Source organism: Pyxicephalus adspersus, chromosome 2 (genome assembly GCF_032062135.1).
Source record: "Pyxicephalus adspersus chromosome 2, UCB_Pads_2.0, whole genome shotgun sequence".
Taxonomy (NCBI): domain Eukaryota; kingdom Metazoa; phylum Chordata; class Amphibia; order Anura; family Pyxicephalidae; genus Pyxicephalus; species Pyxicephalus adspersus.
This window is the reverse complement of record NC_092859.1, coordinates 5,346,702-5,374,312: the sequence shown is the minus strand read 5'-3', so window position 1 is coordinate 5,374,312 and position 27,611 is coordinate 5,346,702. Positions and strand designations below refer to the sequence as shown.

The 27,611-nt window shown below is 37.9% G+C and overlaps 2 protein-coding genes across 2 annotated transcripts; both read left to right on the top strand.

The window, feature by feature from the left end:
- The first annotated feature begins 137 nt into the window (after positions 1–137).
- Positions 138–24,493, top strand: LOC140322720 (vitelline membrane outer layer protein 1 homolog). Its single transcript, XM_072399294.1, has 4 exons — positions 138–355; positions 1,079–1,191; positions 11,577–11,689; positions 24,381–24,493. The coding sequence occupies exons 1-3, from the start codon at positions 203–205 to the stop codon at positions 11,656–11,658; spliced, it is 348 nt and encodes a 115-aa protein (XP_072255395.1). The 5' UTR covers positions 138–202; the 3' UTR covers positions 11,659–11,689; positions 24,381–24,493.
- Positions 23,904–27,579, top strand: LOC140322719 (vitelline membrane outer layer protein 1 homolog). The gene is made up of 3 exons (XM_072399293.1): positions 23,904–24,494; positions 25,784–25,896; positions 27,193–27,579. Exons 1-3 carry the CDS (start codon positions 24,342–24,344, stop codon positions 27,479–27,481), a joined length of 555 nt encoding a protein of 184 aa, XP_072255394.1. The 5' UTR covers positions 23,904–24,341; the 3' UTR covers positions 27,482–27,579.
- The last annotated feature ends 32 nt before the right edge of the window (positions 27,580–27,611 follow it).

Here is a 27,611-nt window from a genome sequence, read left to right as displayed (position 1 = left end):
GGATCTGTTGTAACTTGCACATCACACACATTCAGGTTGTATTTGCATAAGGTTACATGTGATGGTTATGTCATTGCTCCTCCCAGTCCCAGTATGCCCTATATAACAACCCAAGAGCGACCGCTCTGTCAGTACTCAACAGGACAGAGAAGCTCCAGAGACGGTTCTCAGATCCCATCTAGGCACTTGGTCTATTGCGAATATGCTGTCAATCCTATTTGTCTCCATTCTTCTGCTACAAGCTCCACTGACCTCCAGCAAAAGCATTTATGTGTCTAATGGTGCTCCTTGGGGTAAATGGGGAAACACTCATTTCTGCCCTGAAGACACCATTGCAAGAGGCTTTAATTTATTGGTAATTATTAATTCATATTTTGACTTGAAGAACGACTACTGAAATTTTGAACAATATTAGCTATATGCTATGAACTGTGAGACAGTCAGTAAAATTTGTTTGGAATTTTACTGTAAGGGAAATCCTTCAACATTTTTTTTAAATCTTTTTATTTTCTATTTTAGTTGTAGTTTAGGAGAGAGTAGGGATTGGGTAAAACCAGTGTCAGGATTTCTGTTTTTTTACTGTTGTGTCTTATTGGGAATTTTTTTCTTTACTTTCTGTCCTAGAAACAATCTTAAGGAACGGCAATGTTTTGTCTTTAGGTAAAGTTTGGAGTTTCAAAAATGGGTTTACTCAAAATCCACCAAAATTGTATCTAAAATGACGGTTTAGCAACAATAATGTTCTGTAGGTCCAATGCATTTAATTTTTAGGTTCATGTACTTTTTCAGTTGTTTATTTTGTTGGTGTTTCGGGGGGTTGGACCCTTTTTACATTTATTATGCCCTGATCTTTGAAATTGGAAATGTTTTTTGATCTCTATTTTCCTTCACATTCTGAATTTGCCCAGGTGACTATTGTATTTTTTTACACGATGAAGCAACAATCATGCAAGCTCATGTTAGTCAATAAAATGTATTTTTTTTAATATTTTGAAAAAATGTCAAATTTTAAAAGAAGTTGAAGAAATGAGAATTGGTGAATGTAAACTTCTCATAGCTTGCTTACATCTTTTTTCAGGTAGAAAGACCACAAGGAGGTTCAGATGATACAGCTGTTAATGGGATTGAGCTTTACTGTGCTAAGGCGAACAGTACAGAGAAACTAGCTACCATATCCTCTACTAAAGGAAGGTATGTCAACACAATTTCTGTCACAAAAAACCTGTAAGCTCCAGCAGGGGAAAGTCAGCTTCAGCCAAATCCAATGATTTAGTGGCCATCAGAAAAGTTAAAGCCTTCTATTACTGAGACCCCATTTCGGTGACCCCTGCTGTAGACTGCTAAACCTCCAAAATCCTCTTTTTGTTTAAAGAGTTGGTTAAAAATGATACCCATTGAAACTCAACTCTTATAATTAACAAAAGCAATGCCAATGGGCATGTATTTATCTAATTATATACACTTTTGAAATGAACAAACCAGGTACCCATATCCTTGTAGTGTGGTTGTCCCCATTCTGCTATTAAATCCTGTTCAAATACGATACCTTTAATGTAGACTTTCTGTAAACTTTTTTTGCATGGGGAGCCCTTTAAATAATATACAGGGCTTCAGAGAACCCCTTGTATAATTTTAATATGCACAGCTCACAGTATATTAGTGAGATGTCAGTTTGAATAATTTTATTGCTGGCCACTGGGAAGAATGCCCTTACAGATAGCCAAAAATCATTGGTGTTTCACAAAACCACTCTTTGGGAAACACTGGCCTAATGGTTAGACTAATAGTAATGCCCAATATTGCATTGCCAACAGTTTAAAAATAAAAGTAAGTAGATCTATGTAGGTCAAAAAAGAGATCGCACCTCTGAAAATTATCAGAACAAACATTTTTTCCTTTCTCTAAAGCTGGGGAGAGTGGACTGGAGAACGGTGGTGCCCCAAGTATGCGTTTCTTGTGAGCTTTGCCCTGAAAGTTGAGCAACCCTATGGTAATGGAGACAACACTGCAGCAAACAACATCCTATTCCTGTGCTCTGACTTCACAGTCTTGGAAGGATGGGGCACACTTTGGGGTCATTGGGGTAGATTGAGTGATCCATGTAAGTCTGGTATTAATGGTATCACAACCAAAGTGGAATCCCCCCAAGGATGGACTGGAGATGACACGGCTCTCAATGATGTAAAAATGGAATGCAAGACCCGATAAATAGTAGAAAGTAGCGGATCTTGAGTGAATGGGTAAGATTGAGGGACCTGTGTAAGTCTGGATTTAAGGGTATCACAACCAAAGTGGATTTTCTCCCCTCAAGGTTGGGGAGATGAAATGGCTCTAAATGATGTCAAAATGGAATGCAAAACCACATTAATGGTTGAAAGCTGTATCATATGTGATGCAAGAAATGCATATCCATACAAATACATGATACAAATAAAAGCCTATCAAACATTTTATGTTTATTATTCTTACACTTTTCAAGTTTATCTAAACACCAGAACCAACATAGTATAAATTTTAGCTCACTAGCTCTTTTATGTGTTACTCAAATTGTTTAAGGATTGTTTTCTTCCTTGTAGTTTAATACCTGATGTAACACACCTTTTGTCTGGTGGTAACAATGCTCACTGATCATACTGTACTGATGGAGGAAAAGCAGTGTCACCCTTGGGCATGCCAACAGGCCTGATTTATTAAAGTTCTCCAAGACTGGAGAGAATACACTTTCATCAGTGAAGCTGGATGAACCACCAAACCTGGAATGGATCTGATCCAGGATTGAAAACATTTGCAAACAAATAGCTAAAAACTTTAAGAAAATCCATTCCAGGTTTGGTTGAGTACCCTGATCGCTGATGAAAGTGTATTCTCTCCAGCCTTGGAAAACTTTATTAAATAAGGGCCATTGAGATATTGAAAAGACAGCAAAAATGGTTCAAGTTATAAGCAAAATCATATCAGAACAGACCAGAGGAACATAATGGAAGCCCAGTCACTGATCATCTATAGAAATCTACAGCTTTAACAATACCATTTCCAAAGAAATGTTCAATAGGTACAAATTTCAATAAAATATTGCCTGGTGATCCTGCCATGAATGTTCTTGTTCATTGTGACAAAACTTGAACTCTGATTTGAACATTTTATTACCTATGGTTGTCACCATATGGAAACCCACCAAGCCATGCAACCATTGTGACCATTAGATGGCCATGAGGTGGCTTTAAGAGATCAGACGCATTGAGTTTCAATTAAGGATGAAAAAAAAGATGAAAGCAAGTATTTCGTTTTAACAATGCAGTTAATGATTATAATGCTTTAGGAAATGAATGAACATTCTGAACGAAAGAGGTAATATGGGGAACATAAGTGAAAGTTTTAAATACAATTCAGAATAGCTGTATTTTGTGAGATTGAGCTCAAGCATCTGGGAATGACCTTAATCTAGCAGGAGGTAAGACTGAGAAATACTTTAGAAGGTATAAGATTAGAAGAGTCCTGGATTCCTTGAACAGACCCACAGTAGAGGTAGTAAGTCAGTCAACAGTGATGGAACAAGTACATATTGGAGATAATCATAGGTCTACAATATACAGAACCAGCTGCCGCGATCATTGTAACTCCTGCACATGGACAGGAGTCCATGAATGAAAAGAACATAAGACAAGCCAAGATATATGCATTGGAACAAGGACATACAAATTTCATAAACACATTCTCAATAAAACCTTTCAGACCCCCTTAACACTCAGTGTTATATATTGTGACAGCATCTCTGATAGCCTTTCACAGGATACTTCTGTTGTGCCAGTCCCACCAATTATCCATATTCACTGGGTTCTCTAGGTTTTTTTTTATTCCCCATTTTTTAGGACTTGACAATCTCTGTTTTGTAATGTAATGACTCTCCCTGGTATCAAATCCTTATCAGCACAATCAAAGCAAGCTATTTTGATGAGTCTCCTGCATAAAATTTCATCAACAAAAGGTTGCAGGTTTAACCGACCCTTCCAGGACGTTGGTCTTTTCCTAACATGTTGCACCAACTAGAGTTGAATAGTAAAGAGATGGAATGGAATCTATATAACCACCATAAACCCCACAACCTTAATCTCAATCTTATTAATAACATAATACAATCATAGTAGTCAATAGGAAACCCCTCAAATCACACAATAGCATACATAACTGGCAATTGTCACTATGAAATATCTACAAGGAACAGTCAGACTGGGTATGAAAAATCTTTAGATGATGCTGGATGTCTTTTAGCCTGGAAATGAGGGAAGCTTGAGACTGGGAAGGGTCTTAAATTGTATAACTTATTTGCATTTTAATGAATCATTTTTGATAAAGAATATATATTATTGAATTGCAAATTTCCTAATGTGATTTTTTTGACAGCCGTGTCATCACCCCTTCCTTGGACCAGTTCCACTTTGGTCATGCTGCTACAAATACTGGAGTAACAAGCATCACTCAATTCACCCCAGTCACTCCATGGTGAACCACTTACTTTCAAGATGAAATGTCATTTGCTGCAGTGTCTTCCTCCTTACAGAAAGATTACTGAACCCTCAGAGCAAAGCTGAAGCATAAAGGTGGTTGGATAGTTCTGCTTAGGGTCAATAATGACCCCGATTTCAGCTCTTGGATCAAAATTTAAAATTTCAACAATCCAAGCTCAGATATCCTGCTTGTGTGAAATCATCTAATGAATTACAACTGCATTGGAGTCCATAACAAAAATAGCGGATTGACATCCCAATGGATCAGGGCAGGGCGACAGAGTAGTGTGAATGCAAAACAGAGCTCCAAGGTTTTCCAAAGGCTCAGGAAATGGAATATTATTAAATAGGGAGCTCACAGCTGCAAATATAAAAAATCTGTAGTGCAAAAAGCTCTCAGCTGATGGAAGTTCATGATAGTCCAGGTATTCAGTGCCACCAGCAAAAGAAGCAATAGCAGGGAGAGACTCCAGATTCTCCAAATTGCTCCCAACAATCCAAAGAACGACACGTACTGATTAAAATGGGTCATAAATGGGACCAGAGAACACAGAAGTGTGCAGACAAAACAGAGCCGAGGTTTTGGCAAGGATTTGGTGAGGGGAGTGTCCTTAGGTATGATGATCCCAACTGAAATCCCAGTAATTATTTACACCCATACCCAGATACAATACCCAGGCATCTAGTTACAATATACAAATATAATTAAACATTGCCAGCAAATTTTAATAAATATTAGGCGGGAACTTTCATAAGCCAAGCATTCCACTACTAATATGTAAAGGAGCTTCTACGTTTTCTCTACTACTCTAATGCAGAAGGTAAACCTTATATATTTCCACCTCAAATGATATCTATAATTATGATAATTAGAACATAATAGACTTTTATCAATATTACTCCCAATAGAAGGTTCCCTATTCCTTAACCCTGACCATAGTTTTTTTTGGCTGATAAGTACCTGACATAAGTGACAAACATCAATTATTATCTGTTGTTTTAAACATTCTAAATTGTTCCTTCATCTAAATATTTGAAATAATCATCTAAATCTAAATATATATCATCACATACTTTATCATCTTTTAATACGTCTAATCAGGTCTTAGAAGTCCAATACGTTTTCCATTCTATACCCATCACAGGTGACATGTAAGTGACCAATCATCGATTTATATTTATCTCAGTTTATGGACAAAATTCTTTATACATAATGTTACACTAATAACCTAATTTAATGTTTTTTTTTAATACTTATTTCATCACGTATCATCACAGTTCTCCCCTGAGAAAGCCTAATGGCGAAACGTGTTGGGTTAACAAACTGTTTTCAAACTACTTGCAAACTAGTTCTCCTAGTTTAAGTAAAGGAAGAGTACCCTTTCTGTATGATATAAACTTGATCAGACCTTTATCAGTATAGACTTTGCCCTTCTTTCCCATTATAAAAAAATGGGACAGGGCACACTGTTGTGATATCTAAATGTGTACATTATGTAAAGCAATACTAAGACTTTTGTGTACAATGTAAACAAATAGTCCGCACTATGTAAACTAATATCATTGTTTTTTATTATGCACAATATATGTTTCATGGTCAAAACAATATCTTGGTTTCTCTGTTTGTCTAATTAAGCTATTATATACAATTCTTTCAGGGGTAGGCCATATATTATTATTTTAGGTTAGGGAGAACCTACCTTTTTTCTATATTTCAAATTCAACATACATACTCTAAAGCCAATCCATTACTTGGATGTTTGGATGTTTGGGCAGAAATAGTGGTTCCAAGCATGACAGTGCAATCAGTAATCAGCAGGTGATCTCCCACCATCCTTTGGTCTATAGGTGATTGGGAGAGCAGGAGTGGATCTCCCAGCATCACTGGATCTATAGGCGATTGGGAGAGCAGGAGTGGACCTCCCCGCATCCCAGAGTCTATAGGCAATTGGGAGAACAGGAGTGGACCTCCCAGAATCCCTGGGTCTATAGGTGATTGGGAGAGCAGGAGTGGACCTCCCCACATCCCTGGGTCTATATGTGACTGGGAGAACAGAAGTGGACCTCCCAGCATACCTGGGTCTATAGGTGATTGGGAGAACAGGAGTGGATCTCCCAGCATCACTGGGTCTATAGGCGATTGGGAGAGCAGGAGTGGACCTCCCCGCATCCGAGAGTCTATAGGGAATTGGGAGAACAGGAGTGGACCTCCCAGAATCCCTGGGTCTATAGGTGATTGGGAGAGCAGGAGTGGACCTCCCCACATCCCTGGGTCTATATGTGACTGGGAGAACAGAAGTGGACCTCCCAGCATCCCTGGGTCTATAGGAAAATGGGAGAACAGGAGTGGACCTCCCCGTATCACTTGGTATATAGGTGATTAGACTAGAAAAGGATAACATTCTAGCATTCCTACAATGGTAAATGGACAAAGCACAAACACAAACAAAGTAAAAAATACTATTTGTATATGTTTCTACTGTCTCTGTACATTTTTATTCAAGCACTGTTCCACTGAAACTGTGAAAATTAAATATAAATTATTAAGGTGGCCTAAGGTGGTACTAAGCTCCAAAATCCCATAACTCCTGTGTGTAATTCTGTATTTGTTCATGACTGCATTGTAGTGCATGTAGGCTTGGGTATTTATGGCGTAGATCTGTGTGTACTTTTGTGTTTAGTTTGGCTTGACCTCTGGAAATGAAAGGTTGGAATAAAAAGGTGCTTGTCCTATGAACTGTCCTTATTTTTGTGTTTTGCAAAGTTCTATATATGTCCTCATAAAAGCACAAACAGAATTTCACAATTTTATTTGTACTCCCTCCCCCTAAGGAATATTGGCTTGTAAAAGTTATTTGATTAGTGGAGAAGTTCCAACAAGGAATAAAATAAATACATTTCTAAACAAATTGCATAATAAATCTAAATCTAAACTTTTACATTTATCAAAATAGATATACCATTCTACAAACCTTCCAAACTCCTCTCCTGTACATACTACTATTGTATCCTCTAAACTTCTCTCCTACAAATACTGTCCCTGCCGTCATACTTTCCTCTATCCTCTTCTGTATATACTGGCCCCATTAAACCCTCCACACTCTTCTCTTGTACATACTTATCTCTGTCATACCTTACACTACTCTCCAGTACGTACTACCCACTATCACACCCTCTGGACTCCTCTCCTACAAATACTGTCCTTGCTGTCAAACCTTCTACACACCTCTCCCATACATTCTGCCTTCTATCATACCCTTCACACTCGTCTCCGGTAAATATTGGCCCCTGTCATGCCCTCCACTTTGCTCTCCTGCACAGACAGTTCTTTATCATATGCTCTAGACTCCTTTCCTACAAATACTGCTATCATAACTTTCAAGTCCTATATATACCGGCCCCGTTCATTCTTTCCACTCTTTCCTCTTGTACATACTGCCCTGTGTCATAACCCTCACATTTGCCTTCAGAACATACTGCTTGTCATCATACAATACAAACTCCTCTTCAATACATTTTGCCTATTGTTATACGTTTCACACTCATCTCCTGTATATGTTACCCCCTAGTCATTCCTACCCCCTCCTATACATACTCCCTTGTACTACTACCCATATTTTTCTTCTATACATACTGCCTATCATCGTACCCTCTGGACTCCTCTTCTACACATACTGCCCCTGCTATCACACTTTCCACACTCCTCTCCTGTATATACTGCCCACCTCATACCCTCCACATTTCTCTCTAGCACATACTGTCCACTGTTATATCTTCTGAACACCCTCCTGAACATACTGCCGGCTGTCTGAGAATCACACCCGGTATAAAGAATAAGTCTACGTACACACTTCCAATTATTATCGTTGGTAAACAAACGACGAACGATCCTGCACGATATCTGCGAACGATCGTATAGCACCGATCCTGTACATACAGATAACGACACGATCGTTCGTAGATATTGTACACACAATAGATGCGATCGTTTGAACGATACAGGAAGTTACGTGCACCACAGGAACGTTCGTTCATCACGCATGCTCAGACCATGGACGATCAATGAACGATCGTACACACGAACGATGGTCAACGATCGTCGTCCAATCCGATCCGCCGGTCCGGTCGTTCATTTCCAACGACTTTCCTCGTTCGACTGCGTAGTTGGTTACTTTTTTTATGAACGATTTTTGCCCAATCGATCGTTCGTTCGTCGTTCATTTTGAACGATAAAAATTGGAAGTGTGTACGCAGCTTAAGAACAGATCCTGAGAATTACACCCGGGGTACAGGACAAGAGAAGTAGTACTGTGCAGACTCCTGTTTGGCCTTTTTTGCACGCTCAGTTATTTCTATCTTAAATGTAAGTAGTTTGGACTCTAGACTATCATACCTTTTCTACAATTTTGTACAAACCCCTTCATTCGTAAATTCAGTTGATATATTTGAATTAGCTTCTGGAATGTAACATATGTAATATACATAAAACAGGTTTCTGGAGCATATGAGGATAAATCGTTACCTGCCCATCGGGAACCTTGACAAGAGGCTTTAATTTGTTGATAAGTAGTCACTAAAATGTAAAGTTTGACTAAAAGAGAACAATTGCAGTTAGATCACAATTTCAACATAATTGCCCAATTGAACACTAAGGTATTATTACCTAGCCAGATAGAACCTTTGTTCTTTTTGTCCTAATTCTATTTTCATATTATTATTATTATTATTATTATTAATAATAATAATAAACAAGATTTATAAAGCGCCAACATATTATGCAGCACTGTACATTAGATAGGGGTTGCAAATGACACAGTGATTCAGAAGCAGGAGAGGACCCTTCCCCTGAAGAGCTATGCAAGGAGTTTGAGGGGCACAAGTGTTTTTGGGTGCAATGCTCAACACAAACCCAACAAAAGCCAAAACTAATTGGTTCCAATAGTCCATGTTGTTCTATCCCAACATGTGTGCTGGGTGAAAATGAAACATGCTTCATTTTAATCTCAATACACTCAGTTCAGTGAAAAGATAAAGTCTAATTTTTAAGTTAAAGTCCATTAAAGTGGAACTGCCAGTAACTGCCACATCGCCCACTTCAGGCTCTGTTTGCGTAAGGTCACATTTATAAAAGGACACATGGCACAGTAATGCCAATGCTATTCCCAGTCACATGACTGCCATGCCCTATAAAGAAGGCTCTGCAAGGGCTGATCAGATCTCTTCCAGGCATTTGAAGTTCATTGTGAAGATGTTGCTGATCCCAATTGTCTGCACACTCCTGCTACAGGCTACACTGAGCTACAGCATCACCATTTATGTGTCCAATGGGTCCTTGGGGTAGTTAGGGAAGAACTGACCCTACTGGAACCTACACTTTAATTACTTGAACCTAAGAGGCTTTAATATATTAGTAAGTGATTGAATAATTCATAGGCCCTAATTTATGAAAGCTCTCCATGGCTGGAGAGAATACACTTCCAGAAGTGAAGCTGGGTGATCCAGCAAACCTGGAATGGATTGGGTCCAGAATTCAAAACATTTGCTAGCCCATAACAAATGGTTTTTAAAAAACCCAGTCCATGTTTTCTGGATCACCCAGCTTCACTCCTAAAAGTGTATTCTCTCCAGCCTTGGAGAGCTTTAATAAATCAGGGCATAATGTGACTTGAAGGACAACTTTCTTTAGAAAGTGTACCATAGAGAGGGACTGAATTTCTAAACGATGGTAGCCATATATTATCTACAGTGGTGACATTAAAAAAAAATTGTTAGAATTTGTTTAGTTTTACTTTTTTTTAAATTTTAATTGTATTTTTTATTTACATATATTGAAAGCTAAACATTTTATTTGGAATTTGGAATAAAGCAAAGAATGCTCAAAATCAGTGACAAGATTTATTTTTGTAGGAAAGGCCCCCATTAAGGTAGACAGAATCCTAGAAAAAAGGTAGACAAATCATAGAAAGTGTAGTATTATATAAAGAAGTCAAAGTAATTTTTAATTTTTTAAATAAAATTCTCAAATTGAAAAGGATAATGTAAAAGAAGACAGGAAATCTAAATTTTGTAGAGTAAGTTGAAAGTTTTGGTAAAAAATTGTTCTACAGATATCTGGAATTGGTTGCATTTTTTAACGCTAGAGAAAAATACCATTTTCTGTTTTTTTAATTTTTTATTACTTTTGGTATATGTTTCTGCATGCAAGAATAAGGGGAATATGAGACTGACTCACATGTTTTCTTCTTCCAGTTTAAATAGTCCATGGGAACAATGTATGTAATATACATACATATATATATATATATATATATATATATTAGGATATATAGAGTTCTCTGGACATTATGGAATTAAACTTAAAAAAATGTTATTGCATTCAGGGATGCACTTTGAATACATTTCTATAGTTTCTATTTTTACAAGTTTTTTAACTCCATTAGTGGCAAAATAAATATGATTCCTAGGACTTTGTAAGTCCCATGTATTTAATTTTTAGATCCTTTTAATATTTTAATAAACTTATTTTTGTATTGTTTTAAGAGGATGCTCTCTTTTTGCTTTTTTAACACTGATCTCTTTTTTTTTATTGATGCCCCTATTAATTAGATATACTTTGTTTATTTACCCTGAAGACCATTGTCATGGAACTGAGAGGGAAATTCTTTCACCTAGTTTGGTGACAACTTTCTAATATGACACATTAGATTTTATCTCACTTCCAGAGAAGGGCTTGGAATAACCCCATTGAGGTGCAAATAGTAAAAAAATATATAGGAATATAGATACACTTTACCAAGGTTTTTCTCAGCTTCACTCTGTATAAAATGTATTTTATACTTTCTATATTTCCATACCTGTTGTACTTTCATACCAGTTGAAGTATATGTCCAAACACCTACAATGGAGAAGGTAAAGCACCCTAACCCTTCTCTACATTTCCCATTTATAACCTAAGGCTGTATTTGACAAAGACGATTACTGAACTTTAAACTACATTATTAGTAATGCAAACCAGTAAATGCTATGTTCTCAGAACCTTGGTTTATTTATATAATTTTATTTTTTTTATAGGTTGAGCGGCCACAAGGAAAGAGAGATGATACAGCTGGTAATGGGATTGAACGTTACTGTGCCCGGCAAGGCAATACACTAAAATAAACCATAATTTCCTCTACTAAAGAAAGGTTTGTAAACCCATTTTTTGTCTCAAAAACATTTAACCCCATCTCTGACAAAATTAGCACTTAAGGGGTATCCAAAGCCAAAATGTTATGTTTTGGATACAGGGTTCCATTGCCATATGTTTCTTGTTGAAGAGATTCTCCCTCTCTAATCTCCTGGTGACCACTGTTACAGGGGCTGAAGGTGATGAGAAAATTTAAAAATAGAGGGAAACTTTCAAACTCCTACTCCATAGACAACTCTCAAAGAGTGGATATCTCCAAGTTTGGGGAAATTTCATATCCAGCTAACTAAGCCTAACTAGACTATTCAAATGTACAATCAACCTTTTATGTCAAATGTCCTTGTAATTATATAGGTAGCCCACCTTGAAAAATACTGTTGTGGCCTATCGACTGTTGTCGATTTTCAGTGTGTGGCCCTGCCGGGAGCTTTAGAGCCTTTCTTAAACAAGCATCCCACTGAGCCCTCTTCACCCTGCACATGCATGCTAGGTCCTCAATACTTTCTTATGGAGAGCTATACTCATTTTGACTTTCAGCAGTACTGAAGAGAATTGATACCACTAATCGAATAGAAGGGTCAACAACTAAAGACAGTTTCTATTGACCATTATTGAGCATGAGTACAGCACTTTAAGCCCATAAAACCAACTATAACTATACTCCATAGCATTCAACAAACTTCTATGGAAGGCCATTTACCAAATTTACCAATAATGTGAAACCAAGTGCGCAATATTGAATTGCCAACAAATTAGGTGAACAAATGAGAAAAAGAAAAGGCTGAGGTTTGTAGGCTCAAATAGAATAGTTTATATATTGAGTAAGTTATATTAATAGTCATATATTATGATATAATTTACATACATAAACATATATCAAAACCATAAAGGTACAAAGTCCATGCTTCAGTCCATAGCATTGAGCTCAAGCCCCTAGATTCCACTTTGTGGGAAGAGGTCTATTTGGACTGGTTAGTCCAATTCAGGTTATTTCAGATGTTTTGAACACCTAAATATCCTGAAAGGTAGGTAGTGGTGTCCTGATGCATTTCGCCTTTATAGGCTTCCTCAGGGAATTTATGGGTTGCAGAGAGGCTGTATATAAGGAAAAACATATGGATGATGATAATTAAGTATTAGATGAGAAAAAAAAGATATCAACCAAAAATAGTTGTTGCCCTAGTAGTATACTAGGATTAAATATAGTAATAGATGTTAATATAACTAGCGTGATTTAGTCAAAGTAATTATTTGTACAACAAGTTATAGCTAAAAATTCAACATCACATTAATATTATGATTGGTAACAAATACATAATAATACTTCACAGAGTATAATAGCATAGCTTGAGATGATGGTACAGTATAAAAGCATTAAAGAGCCTAGTAATAAGGCTTGCGGTAATGATATGGTATAGTTGTAACATTGTAGATAATCTATTATATACATTCACAATGGTGGTAGTACATAGGTCTATAGTAGTCAATATATTCATAAAATTGCATATAGATTTAGTAGAGAAGTGATGGAATTTAATTCAGGAAAGTAATAGAATTTATTTGAAATGGTAAGGCAAATAGTGTAAAATATAAATTCCAAATTGTTGCAAAAAATGTGTAACGGTCAACTATTTATGTTTAGGTATGTTCAAAAATATATAAATATTGTAGTGGTTGTGGGGAATGGCTCTAGGCAGCAACGCTTTAAATCAACTTAAAAGTCCAGGTTCCTGCCTGCAGGCTTTATTGTCACAGTCATTTTAGAAAAAAAATCAAAACAAAACAATAAACTGAAAAAACAAACCATGGCCAGGCTGGGCAACTAGCTACCTCATTTTAGGTATGCTATCTCTCTCTGTCCACTTGTAAGCCCCAGTGGTACACAGTTCATGCAAATGGGTAAACAGAGTCCACTCACAGTTCATGCAGTCTTGGTAAGCTCAGTCCAAAGTCTCCTCTTCAGCTCTAGGAAACCTTTGTCATAATCTCTCCCCAGTCAGTCAGCAACTGACTGCCCTTATGAAACACCTGAGCTCCTGCTAGGGAGTAAATCCCTGACATGGACCGGGTGGCCAAGGAACCCTCCCTTCTCTTCCTTTGGCTGGCTCAAGGGCCCTCAACGCTGGCTCTTACCATAAACCTTATAACCAAGTAGCACATACTTAGCTTCCCCTGGAGCCTTTAATGAAAGAAGCACCTCAACCCCTGTCCGGACCTGTGTGGACGGACACTATCTGCCATTAGACAATGCACCCTGGAAAGGGCATCTGCATTGCCCTGTAATTTCCCTGCTCTGTGCTCAACTGTAAAATTGAAGTCCTGCAGGGGCAAGAACCATCTGGTGACCTTGGCATTACTATCCTTGGCCTGGGCCATCCATGTCAGTGGTGAGGGGTCCGTGATTAGCTCAAACTGACGCCCAATGACATAGATCCTAAGTAGTCCAAAGCCCACTTGATACCTAAGCACTCCTGCTCCACAATACTGTAATTTTTCTCTGCTGGTGACAGTTTTCGGCTTAAATAGACCCCCGGGTGCTGTTCACCCCCATCCAGCTGAGACAGGACTGCTCCCACACCAAAACCAGAAGCATCTGTTTGAACCACAAAAGACCTCTTAAAGTCCAGAGCCACCAGCACAGGTGACACAAGGCTGCCTTCAGCTGCTGAAACGCCTCCTCTGCTTTCTGACTCCACTTAACCTGACTGACCCTTTTTTCTGTTATCAGAGCTGCTATGGTGGCAAAATTTGGGATGAATCTGTCTTTTTGTCAGGGGCTGGGGCCAACTTTTATTCGCATCCACTTTACTGACTTGTGGTTTTAATAACCCTCTCCCAATGGTGTACCCTAGATAAAGAGCCTCCTCTAGCCCTATCGCACACTTCATAGGGTTTGCTGTAAAGCGTGCACTCCTGAGGGAATCAATCACAGCCTACACTTTGGGGAAGTGACTTTCCCAATCCTGGCTAAAAATCTCCACATTATCCAAGTAGGCACATTATCCAAGTAGGCGGCTGAATATCGCTGATGTGGGATTAATATCTCATCCATCATCCTCTGGAATGTTGCCGGGGCCCCCTGGAGGCCAAATGGCATTCTTTTTTACTGACGGAGGCCCTGTGGGATGGAGACAGCAGTCTTCTCCTTGGCTTTCTCTGTGAGCTGCATTTGCCAATAACCCCTGGTCAAGTCAAGAGTGGTGATGTGCCTTGCTGGGCCTAGCCTCTCTGTTAGCTCATCAATTCTTGGCATTCGATACGCATCAAATTTTGATACAAAATTAAATTTTCTAAATTCATTGCAAAACCGCAACCATGTGGTTTTGGGACCAGAACGATAGGGCTGCTCCACTCGCTTTTGGACCTCTCTATTATCCCTAGCTCAAGCATCTTTTTTACTTCCGCCTCTACAGCCTGTCTACGGGCTTCAGATATTCAGTAACCTTTCAGGATTTTTAAGTGTTCAAAACATCTGAAATCACCCAAACTGGACTAACCAGTTCAAATAGACCTCTCCCCACAAAGTGGAATCTAGGGGCTTGAGTTCTATGCTATGGACTGAAACATGGACTTTGTACCTTTATGATTTTGATATATGGCTGCCTGCAGCTCACCTACACACCACAACTAAAATAGTCCATAGGAGAAGGCAACACTTGATCTTCCCCTGCTGAATCACTGTCATTTACTTCTACTAAGACAGAGATGTCATAACCATTGTGCATATGAAGGTCCTGGAATAAACATTTCAAGATTCTATCACACCGTTTACTCCATTTGGACATCTGGAAACACCAGCAGTACGTCCAAATTGATATCAGTCTCACTATCAAATCACTTACAAGAAGTAATTCAGTATCACAAGGCTGTTGATGTGGTAAAAAGCCCCAGCAATAATACTAAGTTTCCCCTTACCCTTGAGGAAGCCCGGTACAGGAGAAACGCGTTGGGTAGGACACCTTACCGCCATCGCTAACCTAGTATGATACTAAACGATATTGCTATTTTTTTTTGTGAAACTAGTGGTTATTTGTTAGCCTAGGATTCATTATAGAGACACAGCTCCTAATCTTTTAAATTATGCTGTTGGAACAAACAGTTTTTAAATTTAACTCTGGTTGCCCTTCAAAAGCCTGGCTTTTTCCCCCTCCTCTTCTTCTCTTCCTCCCACAGATACACGATATGTAATCACAGGCTGAGCAAATAGGAGTCCACTCCTCTTTGATTATTCCTCTTTGATTATCCATTGGGGCTTTTCTTTCAGGTGGAAAAAACTACTATTTTGATATATGTGTATGGTATGGTATATGACTAATAATATAACCTACTCAAGTTTTAAACTAGTCTATTTGAGCCTATAAACCCCAGCCTTTTCTTTTTCTTTTTTGTTCTATATATCTCATATGGGGTAGGCCACACACTAACAACCAGTAAAGCCATCTAAGGACAGGGTACCTCCAACCTACTCTCGTTTACAACAAATTAGGTGACAAGAAGTGAATCTATGTAGGCTATGAAAGTGATGGCCCCTCCCCCCCAAAAAAAATCAGGACAATCAAATCGAATTTCTTCCTTTACAGGTGGGGAGAGTGGACTGGAGAACATTGGTGTCACACTGGGTATCTTGTCAGATTTGCCTTGAGAGTTGAGTAACCCATTGGTAGGGGAGATGACACTGCAGTCAACAACATCAGATTCCAGTGCTCTGACCAAACAATCTTGGAAGGAAACTGCTTCCCTTTGGGGTGCCTTGGGGTAGATGAATTAGTGCCTGCCACCTCAATATACATTGCATCACAACTAACGTGGAAAATTTCCAGGGACCGGGAAGCTGTTTATTGTATTTGACCCATAATGATCCAATACTAATAAAGCCCTCCCAAGCATTGTATCCAAATATTCTTACACTTATCATTTATATTAGGCAAATAAATAAATGTTTTCTTGATGTGTGGGTGGCAATGTGACCAATGGGGGGATACTGTTAGGTGCCTTTGCTTATTAGCCATTTGAGTGTAGCAAATCATTTGACCAATTACATCTGTTCAATGTCTGAATAGAGAATCAGTACTGAACACAGTCCACACTATAAAATTCTGAAGGATAGGGATTGCTTTACAGACAAAAAAAATGTTATAGATATAGTTTTCAACTTCGATCTCTCATTCAAGAAAATAACCCAATGGCAGGCGAGCGCATTGGTCTGTCTTTCTCCATTTCTATTGACCCAGTTTGTGCTACTTTTCTAGTAAGAAAGGTGACTGCATTGACATGTCTTCTTCCATTTCTATTGGCCTTCTATCAAAAGATAGGGCACAGCTGGACAATGTGCCATTTTGCGCTACTTTGCTAGTGGGACAGGGACTATGGGGAGAAAATAGGAATTAGGAGAAACTAATAGGGACTGTGATGGCCTAAGTGTGCAGAGAGCGCCGATCAGTGTTTCTCAACCTATTTGACATTAATGAATCCTTGATAGAACTTTCAGGCCTTCTGGAAACCCCTATAATATTCTATACTATATCCACAGCTCACAGGACGTTGGATTAGTGGTCATTAGGAACAATGCCTCCTACATTTCTGGCCTGTGGGAGGACTGCCACCCTTACAGATAGCCAAAAGGGTCATTGGTGTCAGTGGTAACTGACATGAGAGTCACAAACTGCTCATTGCTCAAAGAACCTCTAACAACTTTTGGAGGACTCCTTGGGTTTCATGGAACCAAGGCTGAGAGACACTGCCCTAAAAACACAGAGACAATAACTGAACCTTCATGCTGGCAGGATCCTTTATGCATCCTAAATAGCAATTTATTTGTAGGCCCTTTGCAGCCCAGTCCTAAATCCCTGGCCTGTCTCCTAAAGGCTGATCACAGTCCAATTACAGTATTTGGGAACATTTGAATCCATGGCATGTAAGATTTTATCTCCTGTGCTCTCATCTCATTGTCGACAACCAGAAAATAGCACACAAAAACCAAGGGCTTGACAGGCTGGGGGTTTATTGTAGACTTCCAGATACACAAAGTCAAAAGACTGGATTACAGCAAGTTGGAAGAACACAATAGGGTCACAGGTCCAGGAATCAAACTAATGGGGTTCCAGGGGTGCCTCTTGGTAAACTGATGCCAAGAAAAGTAAGAGTCCCAGCAACACCAGAGACCAATCAATATTGGAATAGCCCTCAGTTGTTAAATAAAAGACAGAGAAAGATAGTGTTTTCGGCACAAATATAGAAAATATAATTTGTAGTACAAGTGTACATACAAAATTAAGAAAGAATTATATCCTTTTTACACATAAATCATAATATTCTCTTATGACCTATGCAGGATTTGATCAATTTTCACACAAAGTTACAAAAAAACAATTACAACCTTCTCTGTATGTCACAATAGTTTCTTGCGATACATACAAAGTTTTGTTCAGGCCTGCTGTGGCACTATACAGATTTCAGCGAATATTAAACAAATATACATCACCATACAAGGGTTAAGTAGGTATGAACCCTTTCATATCAACCGTAGTACCCTACGCGTTTCGCCATAGTGGGCTTCCTCAGGGGTAGTGATAGGTCAATAAAAAATCCTCTATGTATACATACGGGGCTCAGGTGATCTAAATTTACAAACATAAATGTAAGGGTTTAATACACTTCAATGTTCAACATTACAAAAATCATATATTTCATCCAATTTTGTTCAAATAGTAGAATTATTAGAGAATAACACCAATTGTATAATAATTTAGTGAAATGGAAACAGATAAAACTAACTTTGTATGTATCACAAGAAACTATTGTGACAGGTTGTAATTGTATTTTGTAACTTTTGTGTGAAAATTGATCAAATCCTGTATAGATCCTAAGAGAATATTATGATTTATGAGTAAAAAGGATATAATTCTTTCATAATTTTGTATGTTACAAATTATATTTTCTATATTTGTGCCAGAAACTCTCTTTCTCTGTCTTTATTTAATTAGCTTTATATAAACCAGAGTTAGTCACAATGAAAATATAGAGATACCCACCACACACTACCCTAATGATATGAAAAATTCTATGATCTGCTGGGCCCTATGCCCGGAGATATGACAGGGGATCCTATGGGTTTAAAATTGCTGGCTCCATGGCAAAGTCAAGACACTCAGCTAGGGGAAGATTGGGAGTAGGAAGGAGAATAAACAAGTTTCTGTTTAATTGGGGATAGGGTTGTAGTCCTTTTAAATTGGAAGTGGCAGAAGGTGCCACCGTAAGGCAATTTTATGCTACTGTAAAAAAAAAATAGTTTTTGTAAGGCACAGCTTATCATAAAGTTTGCAAGTCTCTGCCCAGTTAAGCTTCAGATACTAGATTCTTACACAAACCTGAATATCTAAATAACTATCTGAATAATTACAATATCGGGTATTTGCATTTTTTAAGCCTGCCTCAGATAATGAATATTTTGCTGTGTCCAACAAATATAAACACAGGGTAGGTTATGGGTAACAGGTACACGTTATTTAACATCTCCTCGCATCCAGCATATGAAGAAGCATTATCTGCTTATGTGGAGAAAACGATGTTCCATCCAGTTCTCAATTGATTAAAAATTGAATGATAGTGCTGAATGTTGATGCTTATCCTGCTGTTGCTGCCACTGTTGTTTCCACTGGCACTAACCCCACTTCCCTTGTTTTTTTATCATACAGAGCAGTGGGCATGGATGTCAATGTTAAAACTTTCTCTGCAAGAGGTAATGGGCCCAATTTATTAAAGCTTTCCAAGACTGGAAAAGATAGACTATCATGGGAGAACCTGGGCCACCCGGATCTAGTCCTAAAATGGATCTAGTCATGGATTGTAAGCATTTGCCAACTGACAGCAAATGGTTTTTTAAAAAAAAATCTTTCCAGGTTGTCAGGATCACCTAGTCTTGCATAGCTTTAATAAATAAGCCCCATCCATGGAGGGAGTCCAGTGCCCATTTGATGGCCAGGTACTTTCTTTCCACTACCCCCATATCTCTCTTTCAACTTTATAAAAAACACCCGCAGTCCAACTGTTAAATCATCTGTCTATACCAGAATTTCCCTGGCTTAGTCTGGTGCCACCAAAATCTGATGCTCACACAGTACAGACAGTAATGAGGACAATGCCATTCAGGTACAATGAGAAGTACCTCTGGAGGGGGCATTGCAATTTGTCCATTGCCCGTTGTAATATAACTGGTGCACTGTGCAACCTTAAAGGTGTTCAAACTTAAAGTGACTATCAGATATCATATGTCATGTGATAATTTGTTGATAATATGTCATGTGATATGTCATGTCAATAATTTGTTATGTGGTCTAAGGCAATATTTTAGGACTAATACTTTAGGGCTTTGGATAGGGATCAAATTTTGACACTACAATAAGCTTTCTGAAATCGTTCTCCCTTAGGCTTTGGCAACAAGGCAAGCAGGCTCAACCACTCACTCTGCTATTCTTCAATGATACCTAACTCCAGCATCTTCTGAAGCTCCCCCTGCATACTTTCAGAATATGATAGGGTTTGTGGCACAGCTTTACTTTGGGCTTTGTCATAGTCAATAACATACATAAGCCTAGATAAATCTTACAATATCTTCTTTGTAGGAACTCTTGTTGTGCCTGAAGTTTTAACAGGCTGGATACCATTTTCACACTGTAAACACAAACCTATGGTTGAGGCTTCCCACATACTATATTCCACACAGGATCTATATCCCTCCAGACCAATTTTATTTAGCTAAGTTGGTAAGGCTGTAACCTCCCAGGGTAATATGTAATGAAATGTTCTTCTCCAACTTTTTCCACAATTTTTAACGGGCCTTGCCACGTGGCCAAGAACTTGCTTTCCACGGTGGTAATCAGGAAAACCACTCAATGTCAACCAGAAAGTGCTTCACGTTAATGGACCAGTTACACACTGTTGTGCCTCTTGGGCACTTTGAAAGTGCTCTTTTACCAGTGAAATCATTCCATCTGAGAGACATACTCCAACACAGTTTTGTGGGAAACTGGTCTCACTCCCCAAGACACCTTAACCATATCAAGCAAACTCTGGGGTCTCTGTCCATACCCTAACCTAAATGCAGAAAACCGAGCAGACACTAGAGACACTTCTCAGACTTTAAATAACAATAAAGGGACCAAACAACCCCAATACTTTCCTTCTCTCTATATCACTTTCATAAGCATTGGCTTTAGGGTTTTGTTTAGGTGTTCAATTAAGGCACCAATTTGGAGAAGGTAGACTGAAAACTGATTTATCTGAAACAACCTACACTTATCTACCCTGGACCATGCCCACATGAACATTTGGAATCGCTTCTCAACTATGGTTTTGTACATCTATGAGATATCTTCAGAATACTGAGTTGCATAGGTGAGAATTTCACCCAATGTACAGGACAAGATAAGTGGTACTATGAAGAGCCCATACATACAGAATACGAAGAGATATGTCAGGGTTGAATTTTCTCTTTACATTATAAGGATATGCTTGGAACAGATATTCGGATCATAAAAGAACATTGTATCTTTCTGTGTGCTGTTCTGATTTTAATGTTTTATACAAATTATTCCTTATTAACAGTTTATCATCAGTGGAGATTACATTTCATTCTTACTTTGATTTTACCTATTTACTTCTTCTGCTCTTCTCATGTCATGTCATCCTGACCCATTTTTGATTAACATAATAATCCACTAGTAAAGAACATTTAACTGCCAATATTTGACATGTTTATTTATTACAATGATTTAAAGATTCTATGCTTTAATAACTGTGTAAGATTCATTTTTATAAATATATAATATTTTTATTATTTATGATTTTATATGCACCCTTCTCACCATGTACAGTATCACACTGCTATGGAACAGAAATTAAAGCCTGAAATACTATGTGTCAGCAGTCAGAAACTCTCCCAAATCTACCTTGATGGACACATATGGGCAGATACAAATCATATATATAATCTGGTTATATCCAAAGGCTTTGTAGCATCAATATGATTTTCACATGATTCTAAAGCCATCTGAGTTATACTTTTAGCTGGAATCCTTGGTGCTATCATCTCAATCACTGCTTAGGTACATCCACCATAGACACTTGACCCACCAATTGCAATTCCTCCACTCTCTGGACTACCAAAAATTATACACACATATATAAATATATATATAAATCTATGTCGGATACATGCACAATGCAATCTTATTCTATTTATGCATCCTGGGATGGTGAGAAGTCAACTTCTGCTTGCCCAACAACCTTTAGATAGGGGTGCCTATTCTTTGATTAGACCAGTGTTTATAAACCAAGGTTCCGTGGATCCCTAGGTTTCCTCCAGAGGTTGCCAGGAGTTCCTTGAGCAATTTGTGTCTTTTAGATCAGATATCACTGACACCATTGATTTTGTTTGCTAATGGCCAGGATGTAGGTGGCAATACTCCCAATGACCACCATGCTAATGTACTGTGAGCTGTCGATATAGTAATTTTAGCAGAGGTTGCTTAAGGCCTAAAAGTTATTTTAAGGGTTCTCCCATGTTTGTAAGGTCAAGAAACACTGGGTTAGATAGTTTCCAAGCAGAAGAAAAATTAGGTGATATTGACCGGGTGGTTCTAATGGGTGGAATGCAACCAGAGTCTCAAATATCAGTGCATGGTCCCAATCCCAACAAAACACCAAGGGGTTGCTATTTTCAGTGGGCATATAATCATTTTGGGTATATATGGTTATATATGGCTGGTATAGATTATTTGGTATCCACACGTACCTCCTCATGTATTCTATTTAAGGTCATAATTTTAATCTCATCAATTATTATTTCTGGTTTTATTAGAGATGAAAATATTCCTTATAGATCAGCTATTCTCCAACATGGTTGCTTCAGAGGTTTGGTTAGGTTCTATGACTCTTGACTAACTGAACACCCATTTGGCTGTGCCTGCATAGATCTGCGCTTAACACCAATTGGCAGAACTAGAGCCATCAAACCAATCATCATAAATGCTTTTTGTAAGGGTGGCAGTCTGTTCATCACTGTAAGAGGGGAATTCATCCCAGTGACCATGTGAGGAGCCCAAGTGTTCTCTGACCAATTGCTTCTAGTCTGTTCAAAGTATGGAGGAACCATTGACTGAGGTGCCAACTGGTTGCCTTATCTAGCCAAAGACTCAGCTAATCATGTCAGTGATTTAGCAGGCAGGTGTAATGGCCGGAATGGGAATTGGCCTGCCAGTTCAGGGTCTTTTCACATATAGTCTGCAATTTTTCCTATATTAATATATAAAAGGTCCCTATAGGGGACCCTCTTCCCCATAATTCACTTTAAGGTCATTGGAAAGGACGAGGCGGGACTCTTTGTGACTGGAGGTAAAGAAGTTTAATCTTCAAGTAACGAAGAGATTCTTCACTGTAAGGTCTGTGAAAATGTGGAAAAAGTTCCCTCACAAAGTAGTTTCAGCAACTTCTATAGATTGCTGTAAGTAAAAACTGGATGCTTTTCTAGAAGCACAAAAAATGTAATGGGTATTAAAGCTTTAAAATAAAGATAAGAGTGTTGATTCAGGGAACATTTAATTGCCCCATGGGATCAGGAAGGCATTTTTTTCCCCCTGTTGGAACAAATTGAACCAAGTATTTTTTGCCTTCCTCTGGATCAACTATGTCTATAGGATTTTTATCTGGGATATGTTTATTTCCCTAGTGGTTGAACTTGATGGACTTATCCTTTTTTAACCTATTTACTGAATGTAACTATATCTTTATTATTACAATTCTGTTATTTTATTTTTTGAAAAATTGTGGAAACTATTCCAAAAACACCTTAAATCTGGGGAGCCCATGGTAAGGGTAAATACTGCTGAACTGGACTGCCACCTTAAACCTTTGCTCCATGCTACATTAACCCATGACACTTATACTGCATAATACAATGATGGTTCCCAGGGGTACATGAGGAGGAATTGATATCTGCCCATCTGGAACCTTAGTAAGATGATTTACATTGAAAAGGGGTCATCAAAATTTAAACATGCTGCGTTGGAACAAAGTTGATCCTGCCCATTCAGTTGTCTAGATCAGTGTTTCTTGAACTTTTAAACATAAGGGAACACTTGAAAAAAAAAAACTTTAAGGTCTATAGGAAACCCCTGCTATCACCACCATATTCACAGCTCACGGTATATTGGTGTGGTGGTCAGTAGGAACAATGCTTCTTAAATTGTTGGCCAATGGAAACAATGGAAAGAAGGTCGCCCGTACAGATAAATTAAAAGATCATTGGTGTCATTGGTAACTGACCTGTGAGTCATTCATTGCTCATAGCTCAAGAAACCCATAGCAAGATAGGAAGGGACCCCTGCTCTAGATAAAGTAATAGATTTCCACAAAATTCCATCAGTGTCCAATTATCCTGTACTTGTTTCTATCTGCCACATCACACAATTCCTGTCTGTATTTGCATGAGGTTATATGGGAGGATGGTATTGCTCCTCCTAATCACATGGCTGTGATGCCCTATAAAGCAGGTCACTCAACAACTGGTCGGTACTCAAAAGCACAGAGAAGCTTCAGAGATAGTTCCCAGATACCTTGCAGGTTTTGCTAAGCTAAGTGAGCTCATTGTGAAGATGTTGTGGGTCCTAATTGGTTCCACACTCTTACTACAGGCTACACTGGGCTCCAGCCGCACCATTTCCGTGTCCAATGGTGGTCCTTGGGGTGACTGGGGGAGAACAGAATACTGCCCTTTTGGAACAAAAGCAAAAGGCTTTAATTTACTGGTAAGTAAATAATTAATTCACCATTTTATTTTATGAATGTACCATAGAGAGGGGTATTGTAAACATATTTCTTGAATTTCTATCCTAGAGGCAAAACAAAGAAGAAGTTTTGGCTTTAGGAAAACTTTATCTGTTTCTAAATGTTTTCACTCACTGTTTAGTCAAAGATCACACATTATCAGTATGGATTTAAATGTAGAAATTATGCATAAAAGTAAAGTTACACATTTTTAAATTCAGTGTAAGGTAAAAAAATGTGGAGATCTTCAATGAAGAAAACTCAACCACCTGCTGTGCTTTGAATAAACTCCATTAACATAGTATATCGAAAGAATTTCTCTCTATAAATATATTGTTCAATTTATACGTTGTATCTTCTGTGTGACGTTTATTTATATCACCTATATCTATATTTACATCTCTACCTTCTTTATTTCTGTATCATCCATATTTCTATCTTCTATATCTATATCATCAATGCTATCCATATCTATATCATCAATTTTTGTATATTTATATCATTTGTGTGATCCATACCGATATCGTCTATATCTTCTATATCTTTATCAGCAATGCCATCCATATCTATAGCGCCTATATTTTTTTTATATGCATATTATGTATGTGATCCATACCTATATCATCTATTTCTTCTACGTTTATTTAATCAGTGTCATCCATATCCATATCATCTATTTCGTTTATATCTATGTCATCAATGTCATCTATACCTTATATCATCTATTTCTACTATATCTATATAATGATGACATCCAAATCTATATCGTCAATTTCTTCTATATCATTTATGTCATTCATATCTATATCATCTATTTCTTCTATACTTATATAATCAGTCTATATCATCAATATAATCTATATCTATTTCCTCTATATCATCTATTTCTATTATATCTCTAAAATGTCGCCAGCCATATCTATATCATCTATTTCTCATCTATTTTTTTCATAAATTTCCTCCACATCAATATCATCTATTTCTTTTATATCTAAACTATCAGTGTCATCCATAGCTATATCATCTATTTCTTCTATATCTAAACTATCAGTGCCATCCATAGCTATATCATCTATTTCTTCTATATCTATATCATCGATGTCCTCCACATCAATATCATCTTTTTCTTCTATATCTAAACTATCAATGCCATCCACAAACTGTAATTTAGAGTAATAGATTTACTCTAAATTACAGTTTGAGAAATGATAATTGCAGAATAAAATTGTACTTAAACTAGGGACATTAACATTTCCCCTTTTTTCTTTAGGTAGAGCGACCTCAAGGAGATGGAGATGATACGGCTCTTAATGGAATCGAACTTTACTGTTCTTATCCTACCAAGAGTGTGAAATCAGCCGCAATATCCTCTTCTAAAGGAAGGTCTGTCAATACATTTACCATAAACAAAAAAAAAATAATATTTCAGCAATCGTAGGCCATCTTTGCCCAATATTGGTGATGATCAGTCATCACAAAATTGAAAACTCTTATCTCCAGGTGATAGCTGATAGTACTAATAGAAATATTTCACTTTTAAAGAGATAAAATTAACCAGTTGACCCCTTTGGTCCAGTACATCTGTCTATTTCAAAGTTTAATCATGGTCGCTGGATAATGGACATCCACCAATACCAGCTGATTTGTCATGTTTGTTTGATAAACCAAGTTCACTTGAGGCCTAACCCAGAAATTATGTATCGAAAGACAAAAAATCTTTATAATTCGGATATGGGGTTTATTTGCCATGTTCGTGCTCCTGTTCAAGACATTTATTCTATATCTCTATATCTATTGTGATAATTGTCCCAGGGGCTGAGAATGAGGAGCAAATCTAAAAAGTTGAGTTGTAGTTATGTTGCCTGTTTTAGGGACAACTATCAGAGTGCAAATCCCTCAGTATGGAGTGATTCCCTTTCACATCCTGTTGCACCTTTAGGACAGGAAGTTAGGAAAATAATTAAAAAATCTAATAAGGGTATCCAAAAATAAACATTTAAAGAGGAACTAAACCCATGATACTTACCTATCCCAGTTCTGTTGCAGGGCACTGCCATCTTCTCCCTTCTTCTCTTCTTGGAGACAATCTTTGGCCAGGATTGGCTAGGCTGGGGTGATGTAATTCGGGGATGCCGGTAAGCTGGTTACCTGGTCAACCTAAGCTATGCTGCGTATGTGCAGCTCAGCCATTTTGACAGATACCGGTAGTGATTAATTTTTAAAAAGTCACTTGTCATTAAAGATATAATTCCTTGGAATGTAACCCACCTGGCAGAATGCCCCTGTCCTCAACCTGGGGATCTTTAGCGTGTGGCCTTGCCATAACTTATACAGCCTTTCCTCCACAAGTATCTCAACTAGTCTTCCTAGTTATTCTATGCATATATGCCAAGGCCTCATTTTATCTCCATTTTGGTAAAAGCAATTTCTAAAATGGTCTAGAAAGAATTTTGTAGAAGGGGAAAGGTTGATCAGCTCAAGTATTGATCAACTTTTTGAAATTATTTCATTGCTAACAGTTTAGATGGCAATAAGTAATTCTACATTGGCCAAGACGGGTAAAAGATGGGTTTACCAAAACATCATCAAGACAACCAATTTAGCTTAAAATCATTTTAAAATCGCGGAGTATTAATTCGCATAAAAAATAGAAAAATATAAATTATTTTTTCACTACAGCTGGGGAGATTGGACCGGAGAACATTGGTGCTCTGAAGGGTTTCTCATCAGCTTTTCCCTGAGAGTTGAGCGACCCATCGGTGATGGAGACGACACTGCAGCAAACAACATCGAATTCCAATGCTCCGACTATAAAATCTTGAGAGGAAACGGTGGGGAATGGGGTGATTGGGGAGCTTTTAGCAGTTTCTGCCGCGATGGTATTTGTGGCATCACAACCAGAGTGGAAAAGCCCCAGGGACGGGGAGATGACACAGCTCTCAATGATGTCAAATTTGAATGCTGTTAAATGAAAACAGAAAAACATGCATAACCTGTTCAATGCATGATACACAAAAGTGAACACCTTACAAATAAAGACATATGAAACATTTTATCTGCCACTAATTATTGGTATATTTTCTACACATAAGAACCAA

Coding starts and splice junctions, on each gene's coding strand:
- LOC140322720 (XM_072399294.1), top strand. CDS start 203: ATGCTGTCAATCCTATTTGTCTCCATTCTTCTGCTACAAGCTCCACTG. Junction 356..1,078: donor CAAGAGGCTTTAATTTATTG/GTAATTATTAAT, acceptor ATCTTTTTTCAG/GTAGAAAGACCACAAGGAGG. Junction 1,192..11,576: donor ATATCCTCTACTAAAGGAAG/GTATGTCAACAC, acceptor TTTTTTTTATAG/GTTGAGCGGCCACAAGGAAA.
- LOC140322719 (XM_072399293.1), top strand. CDS start 24,342: ATGTTGTGGGTCCTAATTGGTTCCACACTCTTACTACAGGCTACACTG. Junction 24,495..25,783: donor CAAAAGGCTTTAATTTACTG/GTAAGTAAATAA, acceptor TTTTTTCTTTAG/GTAGAGCGACCTCAAGGAGA. Junction 25,897..27,192: donor ATATCCTCTTCTAAAGGAAG/GTCTGTCAATAC, acceptor TTTTCACTACAG/CTGGGGAGATTGGACCGGAG.